The following is a 12,463-nucleotide window of genomic DNA, read 5'->3' on the forward strand; positions in this document are numbered from 1 at the left end:
ATAGATATGGGCCTACGTGCTAAGTGTAAATGCCAAAGGCTTCAATCCCTTTGCTTTAAAGGAAGAGCAACTGTTGGTTGTCATGTTGATGAAATGGTATTTATGAATTATAAAAAAAGAAAATAATTGCAATAATACATTAATACTATCTTTGGTGACTTTCTTATAACTATTGCAATGTTATCAGCATGGGGCAACTGCCATCCTTCCTTTCAAGCAGTATCTTTCACAGTTAACCTTGACTATATCCAGAAGCAGACCTTTGTTGATGCCCTATATGCCCACAGGTGTGCCCACACATCCTGAATTCAATGTATTGTGAAGTATAATAGCTTGCATGAAATAAAGTATATTATATTCAGTACTAAGTCTGAATGACTCTAATGTCTTTAAGGCTGGAACTGTTTCTTTTGAAGCAAGTCTTGTGATGGAAAAGGTTACAAAGGAGAACTGGTGGGCTGGAGAAAATTGAGTTGAAAATCTCTCTCGCTTATCACCCTTGCATTACCATTAACTTGAAATCATGTGTTTGGGAAATGCATGTTTGATAAAGTGAGTGTGAATTTACACTTATTTCTGGAAAAGAGTTTCCAAAACAGCTGTGTAAATTGCATGACTCTTTTGAAGTAAATTCAGAATCTCCAGTTCTATACTGAGAGGTGACAAATGAGATATTGGCTTAATTGACCTTATTTTTTCAGACACTGTTGCTGTTTAAATATAAATTGACAGGGTGAATTAATGTTTAGCCACATTCTTATCAATGGAAGAAAGACTTCTTGAAAAACAGTTGAATGGTATATCTTGTATTATGAGATGAAAATAATATTAGGCACTCATCGTTGTGTTCTAGTGGGATAAAGCTCTCTCAGTTGCACCTGGGGTGTCTATGAAATACTGGAAGAAGTTAATGCAAAGGTAAGATGGGGCAGGGGAAAACCCACAGTACTAGATTGTTGCTTTGTGTGTGTTTAAGGCTATTTTGTTTCCTTCTACTGATGTGTTCTAGAGGAGTTTGATGCCAGTTTTGTGGCTTGCAAAGTAGATATTTATGAAGTCACCTTCATACCCAGTAAAATTAGAATCTCTTATAACACAACTAGTGCCTGTTAAGCCCGTTACATGAACGGGCACTAGAGTTGCCCGCGGCTCCGGCCGGGCCCGCTACCCACCGCGGCTCCGGCCGGGCCCACCGCCACCTCGCCCGGCTTCCCCCGCCGCCTCCTTGCCTTGCCCGGCCAGGGCCGCTGCCTCGGCTCCACGGCCACCATGGCCGCCCACAGCCTGGCCCGCTGGTTCTCCTCACGGACGTCTTTACGCGTGCACCACGCATGCGCAGAACACCTTCAAGAGACACGGACGCAAGACACGGACGCAGGTACCTTAGGGTTTTATTATATAGGATGCTACCAAATATTTTTTTAAATGCTACCACATTTAAGAGTTTGGGACCTACTGCAGGAACATGTTCTGCCTCCCCCAACTTGTTTCACACTTTCCTTCTCCCACCACTTTTAACCATGGTTAAGTATTCATCAGCACCTGTGTTTGTATACTTTGTTTAGGAGAAGTGCCCGTATGAAAGACATCTCTGATAACTGGATGTTAGACATTTATAATAGGTTATTTGAAACTATCTTTATAATTGCATAGGAAGACAGTGTATTTAATTAAAACTGGTAAATTTTTCAAAACCATGCTTTTGAGAAAAGATTCTTGAGTCTCTCAGACAGGCCAGTACAAGTGAGGTTTACAAGTCTTGAAAGCTTACTGAAGTACAATGAATGTATATAATATTAAACAAAACAACTGAAATTAAATAGCTGACATGCTGCTATTTATCTGTTCTTCCCAACCACTGCCAATTTTGATTAGGAGAGCTGACCAGTTAATCCAGGAAGAAAATGATGATGTTATTCCATACTGCATAGCTACTGGTGATGTAAAGAAACTTGTCCTATTTTTTACTTCAAGAGGCCAGCTTAAAGAAGCTCTGCTTGTTGCACAGGTACCTCTGTATGTGCTAATCATGAACTATTACATACTTATTTTAGAATAGGTCAAGTAAAATGGTTACCTGAAATATCAGATTTGAGATCTATAGTTTCAATTTATTCTGGTCTGTTACCATAATAAATATTGATTGATTGTATAGTTTCAAATTTAGAATTTGTTTACTGCTTTTGCCATAAAGACAACTCAGTGTTTAATTCATTCTGTAAACTTGTATCTTTTATTCACATATTCATTGGACTGTTATCTAAGTGCCACTCCCCACTGTTTTCATGCAACTGCAGGAGGCAGGGTTGTGCTCCCGGGCTCTTGAGGCAAGCACAGAGGCTGCCATTTTGGAGTCCGCCATGTGACGTGGACCAGCCAATCTGGTTTCAAGAGTGGCATTTTAAGAAGCCGGCTCCATAGCACATGCTTTTAGTTGCTTGAACTGAGCAGCCCCCTCCCCATTTCAGTTAGAGAAGTCCGGTAGCCATTTGAGGCCAAGTAGGAATTTTTTGGGTCATGCCCGATTGGCCTTGGTTTGGCCTTTTTCCACCTACTTCTAACTGAAACTGATTTAGGGTTGTCACCTTTTGATTGGTCACTTTGCCAATGAGTGCAGTTAGTTTAAATGTATTAATTGGTGTTTGATTGGAGTACCGTTTAATGTTAAGTAGGCAAGCCGAGGAACAGCCCATGCAGGTTTTGCAGCCCTTGGGCTAGGATCTGCCTCTACTCAGGGGCAGGCGGGGTTTTGCCCTGTGGCTGTTATGATGTCTGGATTCAGTCCGAGTGGAACTAATGCCTAGTCAGTCACACAGAGCTGGGCAGTCTTCCTTATGAGACTGGCCCTTAGTTTGGGTAACTGCACTCTGAGTTGTCATGCCTCGCTGCAGGATTTGTATTAACTAAATTAATAAAGTGGCCCTGGTTCATCCAAGTATATGTGTCTTGTCTTTTGGGGCCTGGGGGTGCAATCAACAAATATCATAAACTAGGATAGTTTGTTTTCCTGTGCTACAATCCATGGAAATTGTTAGTAAGGAAAGAATATTGGAATTCAAGAAGCTCTTATTTTTTCTTGTTCTGGCATGTGGACATTCATTATTATTAATAAATAATGATGAACTTTGTTAGCTACCCCGTAACAAATTGTTCATTCAGTTGTTTAATGTCACAACACAACATTAAACAAAAATCCAATAAAAATACATACAACACGGCAAACAAATTACAACACAAAATACAATAGAAAACATTTTTTAATTTTTTAAAAAATTCAATTTTAATCAATCAATGCTGACGACCTTGCACTGGGTTTCAGAAGTCTAATTTTAGTATTGGATATAGTATAATTGGATTTAGTATAATAATTTAGTGTTATTATATACCAGGCCTGTACAGCATAAGGCCCAGCGGCTAGATCCAGCCCCTGAGGACTTTACTGCTGACCCACAAGTAGGAATATTCTATTGCTAGAAGTGTGCATGGAACCACACCTCTGTGATCCAGCACTGGGGAGGATGTACTTATCCCTCCTTCCACTTTCCCCCCACTGGCGCGCCTGTTTTGTAAGCATTTGGGGCGGCAGGATACCTCCCTGCCGCCCCTTCCCCTGTTCCTCGGCAAAAATCTTCAGAAAGCTTGACTGCGCGTGCATACGTCACATCTGTGCATCGCATGTGTTCGTATGTTTTGTGCATGCGCACGTCTGGCATACGCATGCATGTGGTGATGTGACGTGTGCATGATGTGCACACACGCAGTCAGGCTTTCTGATACTTTGTGCTGAGGAACAGGGGAAGGGGTGGCAGGGAGGTACCCTGCCGCCCCAAATGCTTTACAAAACAGGCCCACTGATGGGGGAAAAGTGGTGGGAGGGGTAAGTACACCCTCCCCCACCCTTAAAGGTCCCCCTGCCCTTAAAGGTCCCCCCCCCAGTGCCAAACCGGCCCAGTGTCCGGACCGGTCTGGAGGCCTTTAGAATGGTCTCCGGACCTGTCCGTGCACATCCTTATCTATAGCAACAGAGAGAGCCATTAACTGCTCTTGGTTCCTCAGTCCAGATAGCCACTTGCGATCAGATGTCCCCCAACCCTGGGCTGGAGACCTGGGCTGCACCATCGCTCTTTCCCCTCGCCTTGCTGTCTGACTCCCAACCTCTGCCCCTTCACTTGTATTAACATCTTCTATTTATATATTTATTTCTCCTAGGCATACCCGTCGCTAATCCCATGCATGGCAGCTCTCGTGAGAGTTCACAAACAGCTGCCGGACTAGGGACGGGTGCGGAGAGAGAAAATGGTGGCTTCCGCTGGGCAGCAGGGAGAGAGAGCACCTGCTGCCGGACCAGCCAGAGGGGAGGGAGAGTGCCTGCCACTGGGCTGGCCAGGAAGGAGAGCGCCTGCCTCCAGTTGGGAAAAGAGAGTGCCTGCCCCTGGGCTGGCCGGTGGGGAAAGAGAGCACTCGCCGAAGGAGGACAGGATGAACTAGGGGTGCGGATGTTCTGCGCCAGATCAGCTAGTTTTTTAATAATTCATTTTAACAGTTGTTATGCTTTTTAATAATTCATTTTAGTTGTTGTGCTTAGAATTGACCTCAACCCCCAAGTCATAGTTGGTTCATCCCATCAGGTCATTTGAGTTGTGCACCCCTGTTCTCATACTGTTCTCATAAGTCCTGTTCTTATGTACATTTATTTTATTTTGTTTGTTGTTAAATTTATATACCACCTTGCATTAAAACAATCTCAAGGTGGTTCACACAGAAAATTTAGAACAAGACCATAAAAACTGCACAACTGAAATATTAAGCTAGAATATAAAAACATAGATCTGACTAAAAAGGTTTAAAATACAAGCACAATATAACAATACAAAATACAAAGCAGCAGCAGTAGAGACAATCATATAAAATCTTGGGTAAAAAGCCAAGATTTCATGCACTTTCTAAAAACTGTGATGGAGACAGAAGAGCGAATAGCCACCAGGAGAGCATACTTGTAGCAAGTGTATGTATTTTATGCAAGGATCATAAGTATGGTACAGCCAGTACAGTACTTTCCCTGGTACACCCAGGGAAAGGTTTCATTGTGCCAGATCCACAAACCCAGCACTCAACAGAGAACTTCTGTTGGGTACCAGATACATCTTGGGAGTTTTTGCCACGATTGTCTTGTGGATACTAGAGCTGTGAATCATGTGCAGGTCTGGATACCTTCTTTAGAAGAAGTTTGTAAATTCTAGTAAAAATGGTTTTATTTTTCTATTTGAACTCTTCCATCCTTGCTGACAAACAGATCAGATTCCTGCCTATTTACTTGTTATGTAGATTCTACTGACAGTTTGAAACCTAGAGCAAAGCCCATGCTCATATGACTGTACCAGATGGCTGAGGACCTGTTTTCTAATATTACAATAGGGTTATTGCAGATAAATTCCACTCTTAAGCTAATTTATTAGTTCAGTGTTCTCTTTACTGCAATTACTATTGTCAAGAAGAGAACAATTTGCTTTGCTTTGATTGACATTATTTTGCTTTTTCTAGGCAGCATGTGAAGGCAATATGCAAACATTACAGTATTCAACATCAAATGGATCAGCAAATCTTGAAGGAAATGGCACAGAAGATTACAATGAGTGAGTCATAATTTTTTTTAAAAAGGTGTATTTTGTCAGTATCTTTGCTCTGGCAAAGAGGAAAAATTAGTGTGCTAGCGTTCATGGCATTTGGAAGTAAAACTTGACATGAGAAACTTGGAAAACTGCTTTGTATTTTTTTCATATTTTTTCTAGGAAAAAATTCTGCAAGAAAGTAATATTCATTGGAACAAATGATTATTCCAGATTACTTGTATGTCCAATGTATTAGTAATAGAAGTAGTTCAGCAATCATTTTTGTTCTTGCAATTTAGACTATATTCTTAATTTGGGGGGGGGGGGTAAAGTCACCACCTGGGAGGATGTTTAGTGTTCTCCAGAGTTAATCTTCTTACAGCTGGATCCTCATGCTGCTGCATCACAGAGTCAGGAGTAAAAGGCTGACATCTAGACTCAGTTTACTTATGACTGCCCCTCTGCAAATGAATAAGTTGTCCCATTAATTTCAGTGAGACTCCTTCTGAGTAATTTTGTCTGAATGTCAGCTAGTGTTTTGACTCAATCACAAAGTTCAGTTGTGATTTATCCCAGCTAGGCTCTATTTCCAGAATCCTGGCACCCACGACACCAAGGTTTATACCCTGCTTTGGCCCTCTAACCCTTTATACAGCATCCTTTGGTCCATAGGAGTGTAGTGCTATACTAACCAGAGCTAACTAGGGTGGAAGGGAATGCTTGGGATATGGAGCAGAGAGGGGTGGCTTTGGTGTACTTGCTGAGATGGCATCTCTGTGACAAATGGTGACAAATGGGCTGCTTGTGCTGCAGCCACCATGGTTGATCTGTATGATTAGACTGCCTGGTGATTCATGGTATGGGATGCTGATCAACCTTTCAGATATTGAAATCTGTGTGAATTGCATCTAGTGTATTTTCATGCAGATGTTTAATGGTAATGTTTTGTTCTGTTCCTATAGACTCCTACATAAGGTCAGTAAGGAGCTGGCTGAGTGGTATTTCCAGGATGGCTATGCAGTGCTGGCTGCATGTTGCCATTTAGCTGTTGAAAATATCGAGGTAAAGAGTTCCTATTCACACTATACAGAATCAGTAGTCAGTTATTTTCTTATTTTACATAGTTTTTGTGCATGCTGTATTAAATACAGTGCAGCGCTGTTACATAAACTTTGTTTTTATGTCACTGGGGTATCAACACTGCCTGACCCAACAAGCAGTGTTGAATAAAGATGCATATGGATTGACAGCTCTAAGTAGACAGGCAAACAATCACTGCAAGAGTTTTAAAATCAATTTATTTTAGTTCTTACATTACTATCAGAAATATGTACATTGCTAGAAATAAACTATATATTAAATACTGTATAATCTAGATGCTACTGTGCTATACCTCCAGTGCTATATATCTTTCTCTTCATCCATTGTTACTGTGCTAAACTGTTGCTATCTAGTGTAAATTTCCCCACCTGCTTACCATTAAATAATTAGACTAAAGCTTGCCTGGGGACAGGACAAAAGCAAGTAGTCTGTAGCCAGGCTGCACATTACAGAGAACACATGGCAGCCACCAAAAACCACATGCTCATTTTCCCTATAATGTAAAGCTACAAAATCCATTATGAATATCCCCACGCCTACAAGCAGCAGCTAATCAGATTAAATGAGAGCAGAATTCTTTTTCTGATGGAGTAATCCCTTTTTAGTTATATATTCATATACTTTCTGTCTAGAAATTAAAACTGAACCCTAAGATGCCACAAGTGAGTACAAATTTAATCCCATTTCAGGAGCCCACAACATCCTAGGGAATCCCTGCAATTAAATTACCCATGAAGTAACACATTTCCTTCCTGATGGATAAAGTGTCCAGTTACTTACAAAACTCTACCTCCTAAGTTACTATCCCATCTTCCTTTAGTAATTAACATCCAGATCTGGCAGGGCCAACTTCAAAGTTAACTTTTGCATTGACTGGGCCCAAATTTGCAAGTGGTGCTAAACTTTCCTCTCCCATCTTGATTGGGCAAGAGGTCCAAAGAGAAAATTAACCCCCTTCCAGGGTGTCACTTTGGGAAGAAAAAGTGTCTCTTTCCCCATGGAGGCATCCTGGGAAAATGCTGTCCATCACACTTTATATTGCAATGGATTATGCTGATGTTTATCTTAGCATACTTTCTAAAATCATTAGGGCCAGTTCACATTTGCCAAGGCAGAATTAGAGAAGCTAGAATTGTTTGCTTTTTAATGTATTTTCTGCAATTGCCCATTGTGTCAATGCCCTGTTCATTAAAAAAAAGTTGTTATTGGAAAAGCTATGTAGTAGGGATGTACAAAACATTTTTACTTGAAACGGGCAGTTTCGAGTTCGAAACAAAACACCCTTTAAATAAAAGGCCTGTTTTGAGCTCAGAACACAACAGCCCTGTTTCGATTCAAAATGTTTCAACACCTAGTGCCATTTTAGAGGCCTGTTTTTCCCTTGCTGCATAAAAGTGCCAGTGTTCTCTCACAGGCTTATGATCCTATGGTGGTTTGGGGGGGAAATTAAAATTGTTTAAAATTGCCTGCTTGCCCATTTCTTTTGTTGGTTGGGTGGTAGGTAGTACCTATCATGCCCTACCACTCAACCCACTTTGGTGTCTCTAGGGACTACCCATGGGGAATAGTGGGGTGTTTCAAGTTCCCCATTGTTCCCTATGGCCGTAACACTCAAAACATTTCAGTGTTGTTCCGTCAAAACAAGTGGGTTGGCCGCTGTTTCAACAATACGTTTTGGCCATCTGCATTATCTTTCGCGCTCAAAACAAAACACAAAATCTGTTTCATGCACATCCCCACTGTGTAGACTGATAAAACTCTACAAGCTCAAATACAATCAAACACATCTAGATTTTTGAGTCATGGTGCTTTCCTGAAGAGTAGTGGCTTTGGGTAAAGCTGGAAAGATCATACACAAAGTGGTCTTGCACTCATAATATGCCCTTCAGCAATTACTTAAAGAAGAATCCCTACCTATAGCCTTTATTTATTTATTTATTTATTTATTTACTTACTTACTTACTTACTTACTGCCCTTCCAAAAATGGCTCAGGGCAGTTTACCCAGAGAAATAATACATTTAGGGATCTGGTGGCAGCTAGCTACTTCTGTGGATAAAACAAGTGGAAGAATTCACATATAAAGTATGCAGGACCCTATAGGAAAGAGGGTGTTCACATTCTGTCAGGTGAGCAGTTCATGAGAATTGCACCACATGTCAGTGTCTCATGACAAGGAAACAAGGAACCACAAGGCTGCTATCTTGGGCAACAGCCAGACTTTCTATGTAATGTGTAGCTCTGTCCTGCAGAGGGTGCATATGTTCAAGCATTTTTTTAAAAAAATCCCTGATGCTTGCAGTCTTTGAGATTGCTTTTTTATCTTAAGAAGGCTGGATGCATAAAAGCTTCCTACTTTCACTCTGAAGCTTCCCCAAAGTGGCTACAGCTTGCTTCTATGTTGGTTCTATGTATCTCTTTCCTAAAAAATACAAATTCATTTATTGTTTTGAATACCTGGTTTTAGAGAGAGATTATTTCTAAAGCAATTCAAAGTAAACCAGGGCCAACTCCTGGTAGCCGTGCCAAAACCTGTGGTCACCTAGACGCTGCTTGTTCCTAGGCCTTGACATTGAACAGTGCCTCCATGTGAGGTTAGGGACAGTCCCTTGCGCCTCTCCCTAAAGTTTAGGGCTGGTAAGTGTGATAGAGGCTAGTTGCTTTGGCTCTGTGCTGCCAAGAAACTTTGGGCACCTCAGCAGTGCAAATATCCCCCCCACACACACACCATCCTTTCCAGAGATAGAAAGGCAGTGGGAGCTTGTCAGTCCTGCACTGTTGAGATGCTTCAGGTATGTTGGCGCTTATTATAATAGCCAGGCAGCTTTCAGCTGTCCTCTTAGTCTTGGAGCTAGGGAGGAGATGAGCATCACCCCACAACTATGGGGATTATCCTCCCCCCACCGCCAACACTGTCCCACCACCAAAAAGCTTCATAGGTTGGAAGGAAGGCTGGAGCTTGTTGTGCTTGCCAGAGGGCGGGAACACGTTCACCATAGTGAAGGTGGAGAACAAAAATATGGAAACGTGATCTGTAATTAAATGTATATTTTCACTCCTTAATGTAGCCTTACAAATATATGCTAACATAGTGGTCTCGATTAATCCTCCAAGATGCTTGTGACACTTAATAATATGATTTTCTTATTGAGCAAGCTTGCCATGGCAAACCTGATTCGTGGAAATGAACTGGAGTTGGCAGTCAATGTGGGTACTGTCTTAGGAGAATGTGCAGCACAAGCAACACATTATGCTCTAGAGTTACTAGCAAGAAAATGTATGACTGTTACAACATGGTAAGAATTTCGTACTCCAAAGAATGTTTCCCCCTAACAAACCATAGACATGTTTATAGAACATAGAAGTCCCATGTTTCTAAAATTAACTTTGAAGAACCTTTATCTACATTCAGAAAAAAATATCAGAGATGGCAGCTAAGCTGTGGTAATATGCTAATCCTACTATGAACAAGCATTCCTGTCCTTGTAGCACAGACATATTATGGGCAGGCTCAGATGACATGGCAACAAATTTGGTTCCACCTACTACTGGTTCCTGGTGAATGCATTCTTCTGATGTGTCATGTGAACCCGCCAATGTTGGGTTACCAAGCAGCACTTTGCTCCTCCACCTGACTTACACCACCCAAATTCAAATCTTGGTTACAGATAGGAACATAGGTAGCTGCCTTATATGTAGTCAGACCACTGGTCCATCTAGCTCAGTATTGTCTACACCAAGCCTGCTCAACTTAGGCCCCCCAGCTGTTTTTGGACTACAACTCCCATAATCCCCAGCCACATAGCCAATAGCCTGGGATTATGAGAGTTGTAGGCCAACATCTGCAGGAGGGCCGAAGTTGAGGAGCCCTGGTACACAGACTGGCAGCGACTTACATAAGAACAGCCCTGCTGGATCAGGCCCAAGGCCTATTTAGTCCAGCATCCTGTTTCACACAGTGACCCACCAGATGCCTATGGGAGCCCTCAGGCAAGAGTCACGAAATGGCATGCCCTCTCTCCTGCTGTTGCTCCCCTGCAACTGGTATTGAGAGGCATCGTGCCTCTGAGGCTGGAGGCGGCCCACAGCCACCAGACTAGTAGCCATTGATAGACCTGTCCTTCATGAATCTGTCTAAGCCCCTTTTAAAGCCATCCAAGCTGGTGGCCATCACCACATCCCATGGCAAAGCATTCCATAGATTAATTATGCGATGTGTGAAAAAATACTTCCTCTTGTTGGTCCTCAGTTTCCTAACCTTCAGTTCCATGGGGTGACCCCTGGTTCTAGTACTGTGAGAGACGGAGAAAAATTTCTCTCTATCCACCCTCTCCACTCCATGCATAATTTTATACACCTCAATCATGTTTCCCCTTAGTCGCCTCTTTTCTAAACTAAAGAGGCCCAGGTGCTGTAGTCTTGCCACATAAGGAAGGTGCTCCAGGCCCCTGATCATCTTGGTTGCTCTCTTCTGCACCTTTTCTGGTTCTATAATATACTTCTTAATATGTGGTGATCAAAGCTTGTCTTGTGGTAGCAAGCATGAATTGCCCCCTTTGCTAAGCAGGGCCCACATGGTTTGCATTTCAATGGGAGACTGCATATGGACACTATAAGAGCTTCGCCTTACGGGATGGGGCCCTTCTGGGAAGAGCACCTGCACCTGCATACTTGCATGCAGAAGGTTTCAAGTTCGCTCCTTGGCATCTCCATGATAGGGCTGAGAGAAATTCCAGCCTAGAGTCTTGGGGGAGCTGGTGCCAGTCTGTGTAGACAACAATGAGCTAGATGGACCAATGGTCTGACTCAGTAGAAGGCAGCTTCCTATGTCCTATCCTCACAGCAACCCTGTAAAGTAAGCCCAGTACACCATTTATTTAAGTGGACGAGAACTGATCTTGTGGTAGTGAACATGAATTATCCCCTTTGCTAAGCAGGGTTCAGCCTGGTTTGCATTTGAATGGGAGACTACATGTGAGCCCTGTAAAATATTCCCCTTCAGAATATTGGTAGGACTCGGTAGAAGGCATCTTCTTGTGTTCTGTAATTGAAACACGCCCCCCACCATGTTTTCTTTTCTTTGAAAAGCAGCCATGAGCATGCCTCCCCCCACTAAATCTAGGCCTCAGGGTTGGGTCTAATCTTTTGGCTTCATGACTGCACACTTACCCCCTCTGTGGCTGTGGAGGGCACTGCCTGAGTGGGCCCTGCACATAAACAACTTGCTGCTATCAGGTAGAGTTCTTTTGACTGGTTCTACCATCTTGTCAGTCACTGGAGTCTCTGTGTCTCAGCTTTACGCAAAGGTAGAGTGGTAAGGCAATTTAGGCAAGTAGGCATGGGGTGGGGGAAATAAGACAGAGACACTAACCACCTAGAGCCTTTGGAGTCAGGCAGTATATAAATTTAATAAATAAAATAAAATAAAAAATATTGAAACAGTTAAAAAAAAATCAAGAAAAAGCGGAATTGGTTCAAAATCTTTAGTTCCAAAACAGTGAAGTAATCCATCTATATAATTAGATCTATATAATTAACTGCGAGAAGCCCCCTTTTATTCTCTCTTTCCCCTCCAAATTTTCTAAACAAAACAAACCTAGGTTTTCTCCATTTAAAAAAAAAAACCCATGCCCAGTCAAATCAAACCCTCTCTTCTCTCCAAAAACTAAACAGGAGAACTCTCCCCCACCCCGAAACCAAACTGTAGAACTGAACTTTTGTCCCCTGCACAGTTTCTTAACACAGGACATTGGA

General features: G+C 42.2%; 1 protein-coding gene across 8 annotated transcripts in view; it reads left to right on the forward strand.

Moving 5' to 3' along the window:
• WDR17 (WD repeat domain 17) overlaps window positions 1–12,463 on the forward strand; it is a 115,362-nt gene that overhangs the window by 87,719 nt on the left and 15,180 nt on the right. For all 8 annotated transcript variants that reach the window (XM_053251750.1, XM_053251752.1, XM_053251751.1 and 5 more), the window contains exons 18-22: window positions 854–918; window positions 1,876–2,008; window positions 5,542–5,633; window positions 6,572–6,671; window positions 9,866–10,005. In XM_053251750.1, the coding sequence (XP_053107725.1) occupies window positions 854–918; window positions 1,876–2,008; window positions 5,542–5,633; window positions 6,572–6,671; window positions 9,866–10,005 (530 nt within the window). The remainder of the gene's footprint in view (window positions 1–853; window positions 919–1,875; window positions 2,009–5,541; window positions 5,634–6,571; window positions 6,672–9,865; window positions 10,006–12,463) is intronic.

This window comes from Hemicordylus capensis, chromosome 5, assembly GCF_027244095.1.
Source record: "Hemicordylus capensis ecotype Gifberg chromosome 5, rHemCap1.1.pri, whole genome shotgun sequence".
Lineage (NCBI taxonomy): Eukaryota > Metazoa > Chordata > Lepidosauria > Squamata > Cordylidae > Hemicordylus > Hemicordylus capensis.